The following is a 23,802-nucleotide window of genomic DNA, read 5'->3' as shown; positions in this document are numbered from 1 at the left end:
GGCTTGGTTCATGACTTATGACGCTTTAAAGAAGACTTATTTTTTATCCCTATGGGAGAAATGAATGGAAAAAATACCAACGCCACGTATATCAATTTACACTCTACATCTAATTAATCTAACAGATATATTTGTTGTGCGTAGATATTTAAATGTTTTACATTTAGAGATGTGGTTGGGGATTCAAAACGGGTTTATGTGTAACTGCGGGAGCTTTAAAAGATTTTAAAAGCGATTTTAATGTCTCTTCATGCAGAAACGAAAGGCTTCTCGCGCATTCGCTGATGCCTCCGTGTTGCCAGGGGCAACAAACAGTTATTTTTCCGCTCCAAATCGCCTTTATCCCCACCACCGTCGCCTCATTGGACGCTTCTGCTGTCCGTCTGTTTATTTACCGAGCTGTGATTGGCTATTGCATATGTCAATCAGAAACAACCAGATTCTATTGGCTGAATACCATGGATGCGAGAGATCAGCGGTGGTGGCTCATGCGCGTACAGGCAACAAGTGGATTTAGTGATTTCGAGTATTTTTGTTTCTTTAAAGATAACATTATTAAGATAAATAAATGTATTTAGGCACACATACAGTCAAAACCGCGTCTAATATGCATTAAATAAGTAGAAAGGAGCCGTTAAGTGGTGTTTGTGCTCTGATGTGTTCCGTTTAACGGATTTAAACAGTTTGCGCAGTTTGATCATGCGCTCGCGATCGTGTCTCGCGCTATTGTGAGAGGTATTTTATTATAGGTGTAGGACAGAAATATTAATATAGATGAGCTCATGATGTCTGACTCTGGATCAGATGAGGATATAGCGACACTCACAGCTGAGGACAGAGGCTCAACAGAGTCCGTCAGGAAGGTAGGTGGACTTTCAGAGCATATTACTTAATATGTCACATGTTGACGACTTATACTAATGCTTAACATGTAAAAACAACAACGCAATAGGAAATAATAGCCTGAGGCAAAAAAGTACGATGGTTTTTTGGACTTGGTATGTGGTAATTGTACCATAGTAACCTCATATACAGCTAAATGCAGTGGTATATGAAATGGTAATTATATATATATGTCACTCACTGCAGTACAAGTAACTAAAAACAGATATAGATGTGTTATTTAAATTTAAAAGTACAACTTTATATTCTACATTACATTATATATATTATAAATATGTAACTTACACATATAGCCTACATATTTTTAATGAGGCATGGAGAACAGAACAGAAGTTAAAAGTTATATTAATAATGAAGTATATTTCAAGTGACCGTGTGTGTGTGTGTGTGTGTGTGTGTGTGTGTGTGTGTGTGTGTGTGTGTGTGTGTGTGTGTGTGTTTGTGAGAGAGAGAGTGTGTCCCGGTAACCCCTACATTATGTCCCCACAAAGATGGCAGTATCGGAAATCCTTGTCTTTGTGGGGACATTTCTTGGTTCCCATGAGGATAACAGCTTATAAATCATACTAAGTGATTCTTTATGAAAATGTAAATATGCAGAAAGCTTTCTATAATGGATAGGTTCAGGAGTAGGGTTAGTGTAAGAGGAGAGAATATAATGTCTGTACTGTATAAAAAGCATTATGTGTATGAAAGTCCCCATGAAACATGTAAACAAACATGTGTGTGTGTGTGTGTTTGTGCGCGCGTGTGTTAGGGATGTGACGCTCTTGTATCAACCCAGCGCAGCAAACTGCAGCAGCGGAGAGCTAAACTCAACCAGCAGATCAACAGAGAACTTCGTCTGAGGAGCGGCGCTGAAAATCTCTATAGGTACCAGTATATCTGCTAATATTGAGGTGCATGTTTTCCATAATAACGTACACTATGAACACCTCCTTCCCTGACCCAGAACTAACAGGAAGTGACACGCCTCTCTGTTGATGTTCTGTTCAGTGTTTTGATGTGGATTTATTCTTCCATCACAGTCATTTTATATCACAGTAATAGTTGCACGATAAATTGCACCACATATACTGCATTATAAATGGTGTAGCAGAATCTTTACGGGTTAATATATTTAAATCGTCACAGGACACACACATTATTCCCTTCGTTATTGTGATGTGCAAATCATGTTTTCCCAGGGCCAGCAGTAATCAGAAGGTGAAGGAGACTGTGGCGTTAGAACTGAGTTTTGTGAACTCGAACCTTCAGCTTCTCAAAGAAGAACTAGAGGAACTGAACAGCAGTATGAACATCTACCAGACCGAGAGGTTGGTCACACATCGTGCAACTTTCACTGTCTTTGTGAATCTGCACCTGACTCAGTTTCTTTCAACATGGTTTACTTTATCAGTTGCGGGATCTTCAAATTAAATTTAATCATTTTTTAATGCTATTTTCTTAATGCCATACATGACACAAACCACAGATAATATACATATAATTTTTTTTTTTTTTCGCTGTCAGTCGATCTCCAAATTAATGTAGAAACAACATAAAGACAGTATATTTCAAATACTTGTTTAATGGCATCTTTTTTATGTATAAGGTCAGTCTCACTGATACTAATATAGCTATTGATGTCTGGATAAAAATGATCGCACTTTCCCATTTTTCTGGTCTAGTTTTATACCTGCTATAGGGCCGTTTTATTTTTTCCCAAATTCTGTTTTATTTTTTCCCAAATTCCGTTTTTTCCGTCTTAATTTTAGCATATTCCTTTTTTTCGTTTTAATTTTTGGGTATTCATTTTTTTTTTACCCTTTACTTTTATTTCAGTCGTAAAAAGAGTGTGCTTTTAATGTTAATGATTAAAATGTACACACATAAAACAGGAATGACCTTAAATTTATTGAGGTAACAAACATCACATTTACTGCATGATGCAAACACTGCACTCGAAGTACTTCAGGTAACAACAAAATATTAATGATTACTCTCTCTCGCGCACTGTCGAGCGCGCTCTCGGACACACTCGGTCTCACCCGCGCAGTGTGTGTGTGTGAGAGAGAGACGCGTGAGTGACAGAGACGGAGGGAGAGCAGGGAAAGGAAATGCAACTGAAAGAATACGCTGCGTGTTTTAAATAGCGTTAAAAAATGAATAACTAATGAATAATGAAACTAATGAAAATGAATAAATGCAAAATGTGGCGGCCAGTGTTGATTCTGTTGCGCACCGCCACGAATTAGTCTATGTGTGGGAAACACTGCATAACAGTCATGTGGGAACTGCTCGCCTCGGTACTGACGCGTCAAGTCTCCTTAACTTTTTCACCGACGAAAGCAGAGTCGTGGAGAGCCGCTTCGCCATGCTTTCGTTGTGTTGAAGGGGGAGAGGCAGCTGAAATGACGGGAGAGGTTGTGTCGCCCATATTTGCTTCCCCGGTCTGCATTTTCCCCAGACATACGTTCTTCTCCCACACAAAAACAGAATTTCATTCCAAATATGTAAAATTCTGCGAAATTCCACATTAACAGTAGATTCCGCGTTAATTTGCCAATTCCGCGATTTCCGCATCGCGGAAATCATTTGGCCCTACTGCTGTACAAAATGCCCACATCAACCCCGCATCACTGCATATTTGCTCCGGCCGAAAGCAATTACCAAACTGGTTCCGCGTGTTTATTAGGGGTGAGAATTGGCAAAAATGTGACGATTCGATAGTATTGCGATATTTGGGCCACGATTCAATATTATTGCGATTCTCAATATATTGCGATACAGTAAGTATTGCGATTCGATTCTGCGATATTGCGATTCATGTCCCCAATATTATTCAAAGACTTTACAAAAAATGATGAAAATAAGACCGCTCAACTCACTTTAAATGTCACCTTTAATTCTGTAAACATTATCTTCTACACATTAACTGAAGTGCAAAAACTTAGGAGGGTAGTGCAAAAACTTGTTCTTGAACATTCAGGACATAGGACCATATTACAGGACAGGACGTAATTATTGCACCGCAAAAACAACCAAAAAGTTTAAAGCGTTAAAAATATTTAATGCAATTACGCAGTATCCGTTAAATCCTGCCTGTATTACACACACACGACCCACAGAAAAGACGCGCGTCAGTATCGAGTTCTCTTTCGGGCTTGAACAAACCATAACACACACAAATAATGGCAAAATGTCAGTTTTGTCGAGTTTCCTCATAAGAGCAGTCTTAAATGATTTAAATGAAGTCTTAAATGAATGTAGAGATTTGTGAGGAAATGGGACACGTGTCGGATCGCGTCTCTGTCTCACATTGCACTGCATTAACGAATGTACAGCTGATGTAGCCTACGCTCAACGGCTGTCCGAATTCGCTCATTCGTTTTCATTCACTCCTTCAAGTGAACAGTATTAGTGGACTAACCTAGGGAATAGGCCTAACTTAGTGAATGAGGGTTTAGGGGGCGATTTAAATAATAAAAGATCGATACTTGGCGCCCGTGTATCGATACAGTATCGCAATGCTATACTGTATCGATTTTTACCCCCACCTCAAGTGTTTATCACACTAACGTACATATTTTGCTACAGCAAATAAAAATTATTAATTATGAAGGCAATTTTCAAATAAACTGATAGTTTAAAATTTTCTTAAAAACTATTTATAAATTTTGAATGCCTGTAGGATTCAAATGTAATGCTTTTTAATGCTATTTAAGGCTTTAATTTTTGCAAAATCCACTTAATGCTTTTTAATGCCCCACGGAAACCCTGAGGATAACTTGGAATTAATACCTGGTGAAATATAATGAGAATATCTCTGATAGCTCAGTAAACTTGATTGAAGGACAGAAAACCACAGGCTTATCCTGAAAAAACAACAATGAAATCATGTTAGATGAATTAAATTATTAATTTTAGATCAACAATTTCTCAAATCAGGTTTGAAGTTGTAGTTTTATGTAAGCAGGGCTCCAAATTGTTGCAAATGCAGCAAAAAATAAACATTTGCATAAACTATTTGGGTGGTTTTTATAATGCATGCCTATGTTTCTTGCACCTTTATTTATCATGTGAACATCCACCTACATCAAGTGATTTGGCAACTAAAAAGTTATTTGGTTTAATTTATGTTGCATAGTCATCATTTTTGCATTTATAGAATGATAAACAGTTGTCAAGTTATAAGTGTGTATAACGTTTGTAGTTTGTCATTTACTTGCAGTAATAAAATACATGCATCGAACATTTAAAAAATGAATCATCCTTCTGTTGTAGTGAGACAGTCAATGTTCCCATGATTCCACTGGGGTTGAAAGAGACTAAAGAGATTGACATGACTGCACCTCTTCAGGTGAGATCAACACTCGTGTGGCAGCTTACATGTATCACTGGATTTATTCAGTGTTTAAACTCTTTCTCTTCTGTTTCATCAGGATTTCATCAGTGAACATTACAGTGAGGATGCGTCTCTGTACCTGAACGAGATCCAGGTTTTCATGGAACTTAGACAGGTCAGTTAAAGTCAACATGAAACGCTCATCACATCTCAACTAGGGCTATCATGATTCCTCGATTAAATTCAAGTACTCGGTTTTGAAAAATACTCGATTACAATTTCTCTGTGTCGAATAACCAGCAAAATACCGGAAGCGGCTTATCCCTCAAACGACAATCCATGATCCGCATTATTAGACCGTTTTCTAATGCTGCATGATGTATTAAAACTATTTAGAAACCTTACTATAGCATAGTGCTATTGTGAATTCACAAAGCCTGCGATTTAATTAAATAAATATATGGCGGGTTTAATATATATATATATATATATATATGTGCTTTAATTGTTTATGTGCGTCTCAGTGCGGCTCCGTTCACAGTAAATGTGCTTCACACGAACTGTTATGATTTACATGTGTGAAGTGTCTCAAACTCCATCTCTGAATACACTGTGAGTATAGGTTGTTTATAACGTTTATCTGGGAACACAATGTGCGCCATTTCATCAGATTTGTACCGTAAATCATTTATAAACCTACAACAACACAGGAGAATATATCAATATGTTTCTAAACATGCAAACTGTTCATCGCAATTTCAAAATAAAAGTTTAACTTGCTCTGAGTTTGCATGATTTCATGTTCGACTAATGACAAAATCGACTAATTACTTCATTACCAAAATAATTATAAGTGACAGCTCTTGTAGACAGATGTTTTTATCTTTGTATTAATGTGCATTAAATAATAATTTAAAAAGACCAGGAAAGTTGCGCAAGTCTTTTTTTTCTCTAAATTGATGTAACGACTGAGACAATCAGACATAATTATTTGCTATATTTAAGGGGAGACACAGCAGGCAAAAACAGCGGGTCTTTTCACTGGTCAATTTTAAGATTTTGGGCTATTTGTCTTAAACAGCAAATTCTTTCAGACTTGTGGTGAAAAAAAGTCCAAAATGCACATTTAGGTCTTTATTTTTCTACACTTTGTCTATTTGCGTCTGTAGATTTCTCCTAAATTTGACAAAAGTTGTCGTTCTAAATGATCACGCATCTGGAACAAGAACAAATGTGGGCGGGGCTTGATTTTGTCTGTGGGGAATTGATTGGATGGTTGTAGTTTGCTGTTGGCTGATCTCATGTGAGTGACAGGTTGCCCCGCCCTCATCATCAGAGAAGCGAAGAGTTATTCTGATTCAAGATTACAAGGCACACAAATTAAAAAATATTTATAATAATGTGCACAGATAAATCATTTCTGATAAATACTACATTTCTGATAAATACTACAATATTCCATTAAAAATTCAATTTATCAATGCAAGTTCAAAAAAAATATTATCTTGTAATTTGATAAATTACACTGATAAAAGTGGGTAGCGTGAACCTGTTGGAAAATCGACCATGGATCATTCAAAACCTTTGGGGAATTATTTATTTGTCTATCTTCTTTAAAAAGATGTCCATTACCCATGTGAAGACTGGTGCCTTGAACGTCATTCATCCATGCAGAGGAGCAGAACCCAAGCACATCAAAAACAAAACAAAAAATCTTTCTAGGGATACACGATATATCGGCCACCATATCAGTATCGGCCGTTATATGTTCATTTTTAATGTTATCGTTATCGGACCGATAAGAAAATTTGGTCGATATATTAAAGCCGATAAATAATGGATTATTTCTTTCAGCTGAGACACTTCAGATGTGCACTGTTCGACATGATGATTTTGAATTGCTTGTAATATGATTGAAATCACTTTGAAAATACAGTGCAATACATGTGCAGCGCAAGTTTGTTATGTAGGCTACATAAAAGTATAAGGAGAACATCATTATAATTGTGTGCTTGGGACATGGCTTTTAATGATGAGACTTTTGTTTTTGTAATCCAAAAACTTATTTCGGTGCATACCTAGTTTTTTCGCAAGATGCATGCGGTTTTAATCACCATTAGAGTGCCAAAAGTTACATAGTGTAGCTTTAAGAAGTACATTTTGATTGCATGTCATTCTTCAAAACAAAAGAAGTGGTTATCACTGAAAGCGCAAGTGCAAACACAAGTCAAATCATTATTTTAAAAGCTCACCTCTCTTCGTAGGCCATGCGTACTCCCAGCAGGAATGAAGCGGGTCAGGAGCTGCTGATGGAATATTACAATCAGCTGTATTTCCTGGATCAGCGCTTCTTCTCACCACACAGATGTCTGGGGATTCACTTTCACTGGTGAGACACACAAACAAATGATACTGAAATTTTAAAAATGTGCTGCTATGAGCGCTGTTTAGCGGAATCATAAACACCTCTGATTTTCCATTGTGTTCACGCGCTCATCAAATATGTCTGTGATTGGCTACAATGATCAGAGCTTCAAAAACATATTGTAAAAATACATCAATGACGCTCTTCAGCGAGCGCTTACACAGATACACACACGAGCGTTTGAAAGCAAGCGTCTATCACCGGATCGGTACTGCTTTTGCTTTCTAACGCTCCTGCTTTCAAAACACTTCGGTGTGCTCTCAAACACTCCCGTGCGTTGATAATTGTAGCCAATCACAGACATATCCGATAAGCTCATGAACACAACAGCCCAATCAAAGGTGTTTATGATTCCGCCCAATAGCGCTCAAAGCGGCACATTTTTAAATTTTCAGTATCGACTTGGTACCGAAGTCGGTATATTTAACAGCATAAGGTTAGAGATGGTCTGATCTTGTGTCTTGTTGCAGGTATGACTCGCTGACCGGTGTGCCTTCCGTTCAGAGAGCGCTAGCGTTCGAGAAAGGGAGTGTTTTGTTCAACATCGGAGCACTTTATACTCAAATCGGAGCCAGACAAGATCGTTCCACACTGACGGGCGTTCAGAACGCCATCGATGCTTTCCAGAGGGCGGCCGGTACTGAATCATCTGTTGATTTTCTTTTATGTGGGTCATTCACAGGAAACGTGTCACAGTATGATTGGAATTCATTTACTGGTCATTTAAATAGATGTCAGTAAATTCAGAGATCCACTCGTTGACGATCACACGTTGATCTGATTGGTTACAAGGTAGTTTGTGACGTCAGAAACACCAGCGATTTCAAACCGTGTTTTTGAGACTGTCTTTGGTTCACTGCAGTTTTAAGGAGAAAATACTCAGGCCATCCTTAAAAATATTCTTGTTTGCCGTAACCTGACCGACCCTGTCAATTTAGGACCGACCCAATACCGACCCAATATTTTGTTTTTCCCCCCTTTTAGTCCGACCGACTTGCCGGTTGTAACTTGCGTTAAGACCGACCGATTTTTTTTACTCTTCAAACAACTAATACAAATAAAATAAAATAATATTCATTATATTTTAGTTAGTATTGTGAAAGTTGCTTATGCCTACATACAAACGTAGGCTACGTTCTTTCTTTTAAATAAAAACCCGTGCGCCATCATCGTCATCTATGATTGTTTACACCATTGGTCTACGCATGTCACACTATGGCTTGTACATTCGCTTCGTTTCATTCACTGTGCGCTCCGAAATGGACTGCAAAGAGAGAAGAAAAGTATACTTAACTTTGGGCTTCATGTGCGCATCTAAACTATCAAATATTCATAAAATATAAAAATGACCAGCTCTGAGATTCACTGAAAACACAGTTTATGTCTTAAATGGACGTAAATAGTTGGGAGGAAAGGATGGTGCATCATTCACATATTAGATCTGCACTCGGTCTTAAAGGGGCAGCGTCTAATAAACCTGCTGACGATTGAGCCGTTAATGCGAATCAAACAACAAAAGACAGAGAAAATCACCCACAGCTCTTGAATGAATAACTTAAACTTTAATAAGCATTAATCTATCTATGATAAACTATGCAGTGTTATTTTACATTTGATTACTAAATTAAATTTCTTTTCAGACAGAAACACTTAGGCCTACCTGAAAAGTAATTTTAGACCTTCCTGAAATTAAAGCACTGGGTATATAATTTGTATCTTTGTTTAATTGTATTCTTTTTTTGAACATGTGTTTGTACTTGTTTTTGCTTATCGGATCCTATCTCATGTATATAAAACAAAAAAGCCTGCACACTGCTGCATAACAAATAGCCTAGATATTTTTATTCGTTTTGTTAAAGCATTGATTTTTCTTTTGCTATAGATATTTTATATTTCAAAATATAAAGCAAATGTTAATTATTACCCGAATGTAAAAAAAAAAAAACACCAAAAAGAACCGATAAGAATACCGTTCAAGTACCGGATCGATAAGCAGTATCGGTAAGAGTAGTAATACCGTTAAAACCTTAACGATACCCATCCCTAGCAATGATCCAGTAAATAAAAAGTTCGCGGTCACCGTTCAAAGTCATATGGGTTTGGGCACCATAATAAATGCCTTCTAAAAAATGCATTAAAACATCTCGACACCGCTTTAACTTGGCACGAAGTTCTGGAAAAACTGTGCCCAGATCTTTCCCCCCCTTCTCACCTGTCTAACGGTGATCGTGTCGACTGACCTGAAGGAAACCACTAAAATGTTGGTGGAGGAAACTCAAACTATTGAGGACGTCCTACAATTTGACCCGTAAAATCAAAGTGGTTTCTCTTAAATTGAAATTTCAAAGTGAGCCACCACCTACGGCCTTTTTTTTAAACCAAAAATGTGTTTTAGGTGGACAGATCAATACAGTACACAGAACATGTAGGATGTTGGAAAATAAAAATGTCTTTTCTGTTAACCAAATGCTTTTTAATATTCGCTATTACTTCAATGCAAGTGAACATGCTTGCCGTTATTTGTTGCTTAGTGACGTGTGTGTTTAGGTAAGCCAGAAATGCGCAGATTCTGCGCAATACGCTGTATTTAATATATCATGAGGACTCACGAGTTGCGTATTTGCGCTAAATCCGCGCATATTTGGTTCCAAAGTTCATTTTTACCCTTATTTGGCGGGTTGGAGGGTGTTAATTTCAATCCCTGAATGTTGCACTCCTGTTGTCATTGTGCACAAAACTTCATGCCAATAAATCATCAGAAATATTGTTGACTTAGTCCTCCTAATGCCTGTTAGTTGTCTGTGGGAAAAAAAAGTACTTTTTTTCCCCCATTAAATCTTGAAAAAAAAAAATATATAGACCTACCTACCGACCCTTTTTTTTCTTTTTTTTTGCTGTTACTGCAAACCAAAATATTTTTAAGGATGGCCTCAGCAATGCTGTCGACTTATGAATTTACACGTGGGATTTAAAACACCACATAGACATATAAACATTAAAAGTTTGATTTTTAGCACAGGGGGACTTAAAAAATTTTTTACACATTATTAAGAAAATATTAATAGCACAACATTTGACACTGACATACATGAAAAAAAATATCCATTAACTAGCAAATATCATCATACCTTACCTAACAGTTGACTCTATCCAATAATGTGAGTTGCTGTCAGTCAGTTATATCAGTAGTAGGACAAAAGCACACAAATGACAGTTTTCTGAGAATGACACCTGTTCTCACTATATATAAATGTGTGTTTGTGTTAAACTCTCGATCTGTGTTCATTTTTAAAAAAAATAACACTTATAATCTAAATTCATAATCCTCATGTGCATTGCACCACTTATTGCTGAACTGAAGATCTGAAGCTCTTTGCTTATATAAATGAGCTTGTAAATGTGTGTGTGTGTGTGTGTGTGTGTGTGTGTGTGTGTGTGTGTGTGTGTGTGTGTGTGTGTGTGTGTGTGTGTGTGTGTGTGTGTGTGTGTGTGTGTGTTTGTAGGTGCGTTTCTCTACCTGCAGGAAAACTTCTCTCATGCGCCCAGTCTGGATATGAGTGGCTCTGCTCTGAGCATGCTGGTCCGCCTCATGGTAGCTCAGGTAATGAACTGTAGAGAGGTTCATAGAAATAAATGTAGAATTTCCTTTTTTTTTTTTTTTTTTTGTATCTCTAGGTTCAGTCTTAAATGACAGTGTCAACGCTAATCAAACCAGGGCTAAATGTATAATTTACTGTGAACCGAGAGCGCTGAACTACAAGTGTGAACGCAGCCTAAATGATTTCGGATTATGTCTTTTATGATCAAATGTGTTTGAGAGGTGTTCATGTAGTAACTCGTATATTTCTGGGTTTATTAATTGCAGGTTCAGGAGTGCGTGTGTGAAAAGGTCATTCTTATGCAGGACAACAACCTGAATGTGCTTCTGCAAGCCGCCCAGGAGGCAGCGAGGGTGAGTCTCTCTCACTCTCACACACACTCACTCACACACACACACTTTCACTCACACAATCGCTCTTTCTCTCTCTCACACACTCACTAACTCACACACTCTCACTCACTCATACACACACACACTCTCACTCACTCATATATACACACAAACACAATCTCTCTTTTTCTCTCTCACACACACACAAACACGTTGCGTTTTCATTTTTATCTGGACTTAATGGTGTTTATACTGTACAAACTGTATATTCTCTTCTCTTACACTAACCCAACCCCCTAAACCTATCCATCACACAAAACTTTCTGCTTTTTTACATAAAAAATAAGAACATAATTTACTATGATTTTTAAGAATCAACCAAAATGTCCCCACAAGGTCAAAAATGACTTCTATTACTATCTTTGTAATAACGTAGGTTTTACCAGGACACACACACACTTGAAAGAATGAATGTTATGGGGTTTTCATTTCTTAATAACTGTGTGTGTTTGCAGGTATCAGACGTGTATTCTCTGGTTCTTCAGGCGATGTCAGTGCCGTTACTGAAGGACTATGTGCCTTTCTCCTGGATCTCGATGGTTCAGGTCAAAACGCATCATTTCAGAGCGCTGGCCCATTATTATACTGCTGTGGCGCTATGCGACTGGTCAGGTGCTTCTCAATGTCTTGAGACCATGAAATATTTACTGATGACATCATGCATACATTACCGATCAAAAGTTTGAAGTAATTTCGATTTTTTTAAATGTTTTTGAAAGAAGTTTCTTCTGCATATAATGTCATTTAAAAAGCTATACTACTAGTCAAGTCAAGTCACCTTTATTTATATAGCGCTTTTTACAATACAGATTGTATCAAAGCAGCTTCACAGTGACAACAACACAACTTCAACATGAAAAATAATACAACAAAGCTCGTTTCTAAAAGAAAATTGCATCATCTTCCACCTGAAGTAAGGCAGATCAATACTATTGTTGAATATTAAATGTCCCCAACTAAGCAAGCCAAAAGCCAAGGCAACAGTGGCAAGGAACCAAAACACCATCAGTGACAGTATGGAGAAAAAAAGCTTGGGAGAACCCAGACTCAATCTCAGTTCTCCTCAGGCCAACGAACAAACAGTGGATGATTATGATTCAGGCAGCATTACAGGTCAGAGGTCAGATTGGATCAGAACATTCACTATTTATCCAGATCCATCTGGTTGGGGTCGGAGTCATCACGCCGGTATGGAGACGAGTTTGTTGAGGTGTCCATGAGGCCTTCACAGGAGTGATGAGGCTGGCACTTCTGGAATGTGTTGTGGTCGTGTCCAGACGCAGGTCCACCATCTGATCTGGATACGGCCCGTACCTCGGAATAAACGGAAAGACTAACATTAGCCTAGATGCCATTCTCCTCCTGCTGTAACGAGTATGCCGGGTGTTATAGGAAGTGTCCCCGGTTCTGCCTGACCTAATCTATGATTTGTAATTGAAATGAATGATGTTCTATGTGAATGCCAGGTAAAAGAGATGCGTTTTTAGTCTAGATTTGAACTGACAGACTGTGTCTGCTTCCCGGACAACGTTAGGAAGATTGTTCCAAAGTTTTGGTGCTAAATAGGAAAAGGATCTACCGCCAGCAGTCGATTTTGATATTCTAGGTATTATCAACTGGCCAGAATTTTGAGATCGCAATAGACGTGAAGGACTATAATGGGTTAATAAGCAGATCTAGCATCTTTTAAGGCCTCTCTGTACGCAATCGTGCTCTCTCTCCACGACATGCAAAAAACTTCTCATTTTGTTTTCTTCCAGCTACGCTCCATTTTTCTGGCTGCTCTCTTTAGGGCCCGAGTGTGCTCGTTGTACCACCGCGTTGGACTATTTTCTTTAATGTTCTTTAAGCGCAATGGAGCAACTGTGTCTAAAGTGCTGGAAAAGAGAGAGTCAATCATTTCTGTTGCAACATCGACTTCTTCTAAGCTATCTGGGATGCTGATGAGATGAAACTAAAGATTGTTTTATAAATAATCTTCCTGATCAGTGGCAGAAGTGATAGTTCTACCGTATTTATAACACAGAGTCGGCTTTGCAACCTTCGCTAAATTAAATATACGTGATATTAAATAATGATCTGAGATGTCAACGCTCTGCTGCAAAATTTCAACGGCATCAGCATTTGAATGTCTGTAAATGCTAATCCCAATGCGTATTTTTCATTATCTACATGTATATTAAAGTCACCAACAAACTACTACATACTACTGCTACATTTTACAATATATTCAAATATATAAAAATATTCAGTTTTTTAAATCAAATTTGTATAGTTTTGATATCGTTTTAACATACAAAAGGACGAAGACAAACAATCAGCTATTACAACAGTAAGTAAAAATCTAAATAACAGTGAAAAAAATATTTAAAAGAACAAAAGTGTATATAAAAATTCATAAACCAATCTATTCATATATAAATTCAATATTCCTTTATGTATTTTTGATCAAATAAATGCTTGGTGAGCAGAAGTAACTTCTTTAAAAAACTTTTTTTATTTTTTATTATTGACCCGTAGTAAGTTTATTTTGTTGTTTTACCATCAAATCGGACCTGATCTACTTACTGTACATGTTTCTGTTCATATTGTGCTTGTTATTGTAAAGAAACAAGATTATGTTTTATAACAATCATTTTCATACCAATGCAGGTATGCCTGATGAAGACGATGATGAAGGGGAAGAAATAAAAGCTCTCATACAGATTCACACCAGACAACCAGACAAACTGAACCTTCAAAATACGGAGGACAAACGGAGACTTGGTTTGTGTAGTGGGATGTGTTTTCTGAACGCAGGATTACAGTTAACTTATACTAATATATATTTCATATTCAAGGTAAAGCTCATTTGCGCAAAGCCATCATACGTCACGAGGAAGCCCTGCGTCTTCACGGCGTGTGTAAAATGCTTCGGAAGATGGACATCTTACAGGAGGTTCTGTCACACGCTCACACGCGCTCGCTGGAGAAATACTCAGATATTGATCAAGAAGATGATTTTTGTGAAGTCGCAGAGGCTCCAGAGATCCAGTGTGAGTGTTTAATATGCTAATCATATTTATGCTGTTACATCTGCTGTCTTAAAAGTTTGTCATCTAAATTTTTGCTTCAAGACAGGTCATAACGGTTTAAAGTCAGTTACATAAAATGGTAGATCGTTGTGTTTTGAATTGGAAAAGTACAACTGAATACCTCTTTGTTAACTGGCCAAACTAGTTTTTAAAACATAGTCTTACCATGGTGGCTAAGTTTATGGTGTCGGATGGTTTATGCTTCAAGCTTCGGTTGATGTTTAGTGTGACGTACTACTATGGTACTCATACTAACTATGCCTGGCGGTTCAAGTAACAATTATATTTATTATATCGTTACACCAGTAGGTGGCGACAAGTGACTGTTTAAAAAATTTATTGGTCGTTGAATCATTCAGTCAAGAGATTTGTTCAAAAACGATGATTCATCCAGTAATGAAACAAGTGAAGTCTTTATGAACGAGTCACTGAATCATTCACTCAAACCGATTTTTTTATATAATTAAAAAATGAAATAAACATTTTAAATAGAGTGCAGCGATTAACATTGTGTCAGAACCTCTAGTAAATTACATGTTATTTTGTTTAATTGTCTGTTCAGAATCGTGATTTCTATTTGAAATAAGAATATTTTGGTTCTAAAAAGACAATAGTGTCATCATTCAACTTAATTCAGTTCAGAGTTTTGATTCAATTAACCTATGGCTAAGCCACGCCTCCTCCACTCACTCGACAAACAGTCAACATTCGGTGACAGGCGCTATATTTAGTTATGTTGAAGAGGAGTGAAAAGGCTACATGTTTTGCTAAAAAAAAAACCACAAAGTTCCCCAGTTGTTTTGGCAGAAAGTTGTCTAAAATGTTGTGCTTCAATATGTTTAATTCATGATCAAATTAAATATGTATAGGTCTAAGTTGCATACGTTTCCAGGACAAGCCTTTTTACCATCTTTACCAAGAGTACCTCTCCGTTAGTTTGGTGCTACAGTATTTACATGAATCATTCAGCACAACATTGCTAACATTTGTTATCTTGGTTATTTACAGATACGTTAATGAAGCTAAGTGACATGATGTACTATGCAGCTAGAAGCTAACGTTAACGTTTTCTAATGTTAGGCTAACGTTAGCCTAAAGTTACGTTAGAGATGTTAAAGATAATGTTCAAATACGTTGTTGACTTACCTTAGAACAGATGTAGACTTCCTTGTTTAATTTATCCACGTTTAGTTGGTGTTGTGGTCTACCGCATAACTTAATCCAGAGCAGACACTTATCTCGGTTGAGATGTGGCTTAATTGGGAAAGGGTAAAAAATACACACCGTCGCCCAGCCTCTCGGGATACCTAGTGTCGGAGTTGCATGTACTCCATGCACACCGTTTGACCATTTTAAACTTAAAATGACAAGAAAAAACATAAAAAACGAATGAAAACTGACTAACTGCAATGCATTTCAATGGACGTGGAAGCAGAGAATGTCCGAGTGTATTGGGAGCTGTGCGCACTGTGATTGGCGCATCGCGTTTGGGGGCGTGGCTTAGCCATAGGTCAATTCAGTTCAATAACTATTGATGTTGCTAAATTAGTCAATTATGAAACTTTTGAAGACCAAAGTGTTGTCACATGACACCATTAACTTATGTGTTTATTAAAATCTACACTATTTTGTATTTTCAATCATTTTAAGGAAAATATGTAAAAAAATATATATATATATATTCACAGCTGTAATTACTTTCTGCTTTATTCATCACTATGGAAATTCAAGATCAAGTCAAGTGCATTGCACAGTATTTTACCCAATATTCATATATTCCAGTGGTTCTCAACTTTTTTCCACTGGGCCGCACTATGGTCAAGTGCAAGTCTCACGGGCCACATATCATTTAGATGTGACGTCACCAATGCAAACCAATCAGATTCAATGTTTTGGTATTAGCATATAATATTATTATTATACCTAGATGTTGCACACACAGAAGAGGCAGTGTTTTCTAGTGGCATATACGGTATTTTATTTCTGTCACACTCTGCAAAATCAACAAACACAACAAGACTGTGTGTTGAAATGATTGGTGGAAGTGTGACTTCATATCAGAAGGGAAACTCTCGTTCAATAATCTCACAATCCCCTGATATACAGTATGTCTCAGAAAATGAGAACAATTTATTCCACCGAATAAAAACTACTAATAAAAACACAAAAATACAGTAATCAGACAATAATTCACGATGAACATACACAAACACTATATAAGAACTTTAAGGGCCCTTTCACATCTACCTTTCTGCCAAAATTCTGCCAAAGCGCACACTTGTGAGTGTTCGTTAACTGCTTTGCATCAGTACATAGTAGGTCTCCGCATGTCTGAAAATAATATATGATCAGTAAAATTATTTGATATGACAAAATAGGTTGAGAACCACTTATATATTCCATGCATACAGACAGTTTGCGTAATATGCACAGTTTACATACTGCAGAAATAGTAGAGGTAGTACGCCATTGCAAACATGGCTGGAGATTCTTAACATGACCTTTGACCTGTCGCCTACAGCTCACACACAGCAGAAGCCTGATATCAAAACTCCTGATTTCAGTGCCGTCAGAGTGACTGATATTTTCCATCGACTGGTAATACTCACACACACACACTCGCACTAATGCTGTGACATGCTGTAAATGTTAAAGAACTGTTTAATGTTCACCTCTGTATGTGAAGGGACCACTTTCGCTTTTCTCTGCTCGAAATCGCTGGGTGAGGCGTCACGCGTGTCTGGTTCGAGGAGAGGCGGGGCTTGGGCTCACGCTTCGAGGTGATTCGCCGGTTCTGGTTGCTGGGGTTTTGCCAGGTGGATGTGCTGCGGTAAGAGACGTCAGTAGAGCCAGTAACATTTAAAGGGAACATCGGATGCCCATTTTCCACAAGTTGGTATGATTCTTATTCATATTGCTCAGAAAATCCAAACCATACCTGTCAACACTCCCGTTTTTCCCGGGTTTCTCCGTTTTTTTAGCCCTATCTCCCGGACCCCGCACGGTTTGTTATTTTTCCCGGGAAACTCACGTAATTTGCATGGCTTAAACTCCTTTATGAATAATCGGACTAAAATGTTTGTCTAATATTGACCAGTTGCCAGATTGTATTAAATGCATTATATTCTCACAATCCACAGACCATTTACAATTTCAACCCGTTTGTCACCTCAACCTGGCAACCTATAACCCAGTTGCGCAGTCGCGGAAAGTTTAACCCGAAAGCGAGCCGATAGACATGATGGCAGGTGACGTTTTGGGAAATGTTGCTGTAGCATTGAGATGGGGCAACATCATTTCTATCCCTTATTACAAGTTATTATGTCCCAAACTGGACATTTGACCTCATCACATGCTTGCTTACATCTATTTACAAATAAAAAATTCTAAAGAAATATTAATAAATTAAGTTATATTTTCATTTATGGGCATTGCAATGTAAATAATATACTTAACACGTGCGGTAGCCAACCCTAACACCCCCCCCCCTGGATTTTGAAAACCAAATGTTGACAGGTATGATCCAAACGGCTTGATTTTTGAGATTGTTTAGACTTTTTGAGGATTTAAAAGAAAGGAGTGAATGGATTTTTTTCATTGTATGGTGGTTGTGTCTACACACTGCAAAGACACAAATATGCAAACACCAGATAAAAGTAAATTTTGCATCCGATGACCCCTTTAAAGTGCTTTTTGTACTGCGCACTGCATGCTTCACATTATGAGCGTGTGTTTCAGGAGGCGGGGCTTCGTGAGGGGGATTATATCCTGGCTGTGAATGGTGCAGATTGCAGGTGGGCGGAGCACGCCGAGGTCGTTCACGCACTGAAGAGCTGCACGGAAAGAGGACTCGAGCTCGACGTCATCACTCTACAGTCACACGAGGTATAAAACAATACAATTATACAAGTTTTGGAACAGTTATACATTTTTCAATCGGGGCAGCCGTTGTACTTTGTAAAAGAAAAAATCATAAACACACAAAATAGTCATAAAGATGAGCCAAAGCAGTGATTTTTTACCAATATTTACCAACAAAAAAGGGGGAAAAAAATATTTCTCCCACCTAGATATGATTATAAAAGAGTAAGATCAGATGTTTTATGAGGCAATTAATATTTACATTTTTAAATTTTACTTAAAGTAATATAAACTACTAAAAACAAACAACATACATAAACTAATACTCAAAACTCTTATCATGAGCAGCACAAAACAAAGTTATCTAGTCATCTGCAGCTCATCTGGGCTTGAATGAAGTGGGTTTGGCTCTAGATAAAAACATCGGAGGATGTAGTGCTGGAAGATCACTACCATAAACCACCCTGAGCGCTTGTGGCGTGAACGGCTTTGTTGTTTTGATGCGGTGATCAAAATAAAATGACACAATTATGTCTCGCGGTCCGTACGGAACCAAGCCGGGGTCCAAGGTAAAATATGTCCAAAATATAGGATTGCATGCTTTCTTTTATGCTTATACAAAGACCGAAAGAGTGAGCAGTACAACTTTCAGACTGAGAAGGTTCAAGTGTGTGTGTGTGTGTGTGTGTGTGTGTGTGTGTGTGTGTGTGTGTGTGTGTGTGTGTGTGTGTGTGTGCGTGTGCGTGTGCGTGTGCGTGTGTGTGTGAGTGTGAGTGTGAGTGTGTGTGTGTGTGCGTGCGTGTGTGAGTGTGTGTGTGAGTGTGAGTGTGTGAGTGTGAGTGTGTGTGTGTGTGTGTGTGTGTGTGTGAGTATGAGTGTGCGTGCGTGCGTGCGTGCGTGTGAGTGTGAGTGTGTGTGTGAGTGTGCGTGCGTGCGTGCGTGCGTGCGTGAGTGTGAGTGTGTGTGTGAGTGTGTGCGTGCGTGCGTGCGTGCGTGCGTGTGTGTGAGTGTGAGTGTGTGTGAGTGTGAGTGTGTGTGTGTGTGTGTGTGTGTGCGTGTGCGTGTGTGTGTGTGTGTGCGCGATGTGTGTTGTTTGTGTGCATGTGCGTGTGTGTAAATAGCTGTGTAACTAGACTAGCTTGACATGCAGCAGTAAAGCAGTGAATGTCTTCACAGGTGGAGAAGAGGACCGGTCTCTCGCCCACCGGAGAGAAAGAGAGTCAGTCGGGCAGTCAGAGGACAGCGGCTCGGGAGTACGAGCGCGGATCCTCGTCCATCTGGAACTGGAGCTGGAGGAGCGGCGGGAGCAAGAGACTCGGAAACACCTTCAGTCTTTCCTTCGGGAACCTCAGAGAGGGGGAACCCATGTACTGAACACACACCAGGAAAAGAAAGGAAGAAGAACATGAGCACTATTTTACTCAATCAATAGAGCACAATTATCAGATATGATAGCATGGGTTGGGTATCGTTCGAATTTACCGATTTCGATTCTGCTTATCGATTCTTATCGATTCCTAATTTTGATTCCAATAAGGTAAACAAAAACGATATTCACATTCAGTCTTATTGCTAAACATTTAATTTGAGCTGAATATCATGAGCAAAAATCAACAGGCTTAAGAAACTTTTCCCTGAGGTTTAAAAATACCATAGAAGAACAACTAATATTAATTTCAAGTATTATTAAAGACAAGTAAACACTGAGAAATTAAAAAATAACTAATAAACAAGTTGCAAATCGCAACAAATAGATACAAGTGAACAAAGATACGAATGATATACACAGTGTTTTAAGATTTTTAGGTATTCGGGTAATCGAATGTAAAATAACACTGCACCTTATAAATAAAGTATACATCACAAATATAGTTACAAAAGTTATTCAGTGAAGAACGAGTGAATTTTCTCTTTGTCTTTTGTTGTTTGATTAGTGTTATTATAGAGACTCTGCAGGAATATTAGTGCTGTCACTTTAAGAGCTGCCCAATATAGTTACACACGTTTCCGCGATTAGTATTGCTCTTGAATGTTTTAAAATCACTTTGTGTGCACGTTTTGTGTGTGTGTGTGTGTGTGTGTGTGTGTGTGTGTGTGTGTGTGTGTGTGTGTGTGTGTGTGTGTGTGTGTGTGTGTGTGTGTGTGTGTGTGTGTGTGTGTGTGTGTGTGTGTGTGTGTGTGTGTAGCACAGACAACAGTGTGCAAGTTGACTTTGTGCGTGAATGTTTTAAAATCAAATTGAAATGCTCACGAAGGAATCGATAAGAAGAATCGAAATTTTTATTTTATAACACGTATTCGATTCCCAACCCTAATGATAGCTGAATGAAGTTTAGATGAATTCTAGCACAATTCTACTCGCGTTCCACGTAAAGTCGTTCAGAAGAGCAAAAGAACTGCCACAGGATGCAGGATTTTATTAAACTTCTAGCAAAACGCTGTAGTTTAGCACTGATGTGTATCAGTCCAGTGTCTTGCACACAGCCTCCCCAAAAACACTTCCATCACACTGAAAAAGGGCTGAATCTCAAAGCAAATCTCACGCATGAAACATTTGCTTGTGCTTTTTTTCTGTTGGATGAATGAAAAACTCGAATGATAATGTAACACTTTTTAAGTGTAACTTATTTGGGGTTGCTGTACACATAAGATAGAGACGGCCGTGCGCAACACAAATGCAGCTATTGTCCTCTGAGGGAACGTGTTTCTGTGTGCTGTACTGTACGTTTCATTATTTCAGAAGTGTTTTTTTTTTTTTTAAAGTCTTCTTTAAAGCGTTATAAGCCATGAATCAAGCCGACGAGGAGAATCATAACATTACAAACTTTGATTTGAAGCAAAAAAGTATTTAAAAATCAGACAAAAACACAAAAGGTACAAAACTGTGAACTTAAAGGCTTTAGTGATAGAATGACCTACAATCCCATGAAGCATTGCGAACAGCATAATCGGGTTAAAAAGGAAAGAGAAAAATAAAACTACACATTTGAATATATATACATTTTTTGCGGTATATATAAAATCAAAAATGTTTAATATTTAAGTATTTTGAGAGCAAAAGGAGACTGGCTCTGTCATTTGCAGTGCTTCATGTAAGTGGGCGGAGCTACAGAGTTTTGCTTGTTTTGACTCTGATTGGTGGGATTTTCTGTACAGCATCATGGGAAATGTACAGTGGAAATTTTTTACCTGAATTTTAAGTTGCCATTAACTTTTTTTTTTCCAAGATGGAAATAAGCTTCCATACTTAATCACATTACCAACAATGAGAAAATGCGTTTTTATATCTCAAAATATTAGAACTAAGAAAGTATTATCATGGGTTTTATTACAGTACGTCTGTTTTTCGTGTGTGGATTTTATTAGATGTTTATTAGTCGTTGTCAGAAGTGATTTGTTACCCAGCATTCCAGCTGCACTCTGCCCTGTGTGTGCAGGCTTCTTTATCATCACAAATAAATCAAGATTTTCATTTACACGCACGTCAAAATATCATTTTCTGATCTCATACTCATTTATGTCAATATAGCACTGATAGTAATAGTGACCTCCAGTGAGAAACTAGCTTCAGTCTGGATGAAATCATGCTCATTTTGTGTAATCCTAATTATGTTGTTTAAAGAAAATGTGTGTTACGGAGTCAGTGACACTGGAGTCTTCAACCAGAAGCTCTCAGGATGACATTTATAAGGAAGTATTCTAACAGCTGACTCTTGTCGCATTGGGGGATTGCAGGAATGAATATGCAGTAAACAATGATGAAATATGAGCTTTTGCTGCCAAATGTGTTTGGATTCTACACGGAGTGGCTCCCCAGACACACTCTGCACTGGGAAACGAGACGGGTCAAATCTGGACACTTTCAAATCTATTAGAATAGACCAGGCTGAGTAAAGTTACACAGCAGTCATGTCTGACGATGTTCACCAAGCAAAAGCGATGACTGCGTCTGAAACATGGATCAGTGTGTGAAGCATGAGGGTCTGAAGCTGGACTTCACCACTAGAGAGCAGCATCAGCTCGAGCTTCACATGCACACAGTTCTCAGTTTGAGACTCCAGTTAATGCAATGCCAACATTTCTCTGAATATGCATAGTTCAATTATTGCTCTGATAAAGCAATTCATCTGAGAATAATTCAATAATAAAGCAAAATGAATTGTATATTACTAGAGTCTTGCCCTAGTTTAGAAAGTTACACTTTTTTTCCTGTTAAATACTTTATTAGGCCTATTTAATGAAATCATTAGGCTATAATTGTATGTTGTTTTTTTATTTTTAGAAATGTTCTTACATTACTCGGGAAATATGTGACCTGACATTCATATTTAGGATAATTTAGCAAATAATAAAAAACAATCTATGGAATAAAATCAGTGCATTAGACTAATAGATTCAAACGTATTTTATTACTCGTTTTCTTGCATAAAAATGTGTTGTTGAATTTAATTGTGTTTTATATAGCCTAGGTTTATTTTAGGCATTTTATACTTTGCAAACTTAGACTAATTTGTTGATTTGTATATTTCATCAGAGGAAGGGTAATTGGAAATTACACTTCATCTTTAAGATGTAGCTAATAATACGGCGCGCGCGTTCCTTCCATTAAACGTGGCGTTATTGCAGAAATTCATCACGCCGATCATGAACGCAGGCTTATTTCCATCTGGCTTCTTTCAAGAGCGATGACTTTCAGTAAACAAGTGCACAATCGATCACTGCAGACCATTAAGGGCTCTAATCGGGCCAGCAGGAGCTCTGTGAGGTGGATCTTCGACTGGACTGTAATGGTTTGTTATGACCTTTCCGCGTTCCCATTAGTCTCGCTGGTTTTTTAACATGGAGCTTTTGATTTAACCCCGCGTATATTGGCCAAGAGGAGTAACTGGATTCCTTTACAAACAAAAGGCCAAAGACACTTCAATCTGCGCTGCTCATATAAACTCAAGGGGTTTAAGGAGCATCTTGAGCCTGTTAGCATCGACGACAATAAAAATCTAGCCCACTGACAGCCTTATCGGGGCATAATATAATTTCTGCTTTGCTTGATTTTGAGTAGGCTAAATATTGTGCGTTCATTTCATTGCTATCATTAAATTGTATCAAATTGGACATCCTGCTCTACTGGTATGGGTTAAAAACCATTTAATAAAGGGGATATAGTGAGCAGATTGTAGTTATTGTGTCTCTAAAATGTCTGTTTTGTCTTCGCTTTGTGTCT

At 37.9% G+C, this 23,802-nt stretch overlaps 1 protein-coding gene across 1 annotated transcript; it reads left to right on the top strand.

Annotated features, from left to right (window-relative positions):
• The first annotated feature begins 444 nt into the window (after nt 1-444).
• rhpn1 (rhophilin, Rho GTPase binding protein 1) lies at nt 445-22,057 on the top strand. Its single transcript, XM_077233682.1, has 16 exons — nt 445-863; nt 1,661-1,776; nt 2,091-2,219; nt 5,170-5,245; nt 5,328-5,405; nt 7,495-7,619; nt 8,126-8,292; nt 11,159-11,256; nt 11,521-11,607; nt 12,102-12,258; nt 14,299-14,412; nt 14,487-14,681; nt 17,242-17,318; nt 17,407-17,550; nt 18,459-18,605; nt 19,758-22,057. The coding sequence occupies exons 1-16, from the start codon at nt 783-785 to the stop codon at nt 19,953-19,955; spliced, it is 1,989 nt and encodes a 662-aa protein (XP_077089797.1). The 5' UTR covers nt 445-782; the 3' UTR covers nt 19,956-22,057.
• The last annotated feature ends 1,745 nt before the right edge of the window (nt 22,058-23,802 follow it).

The sequence above is a fragment of the Siphateles boraxobius genome, unplaced genomic scaffold (genome assembly GCF_051911475.1).
Source record: "Siphateles boraxobius isolate OS27281-9 unplaced genomic scaffold, OSU_SipBor_1 183, whole genome shotgun sequence".
Classification (NCBI taxonomy): Eukaryota; Metazoa; Chordata; class Actinopteri; order Cypriniformes; family Leuciscidae; genus Siphateles; species Siphateles boraxobius.
This window is presented reverse-complemented; position numbering and strand designations above follow the sequence as displayed.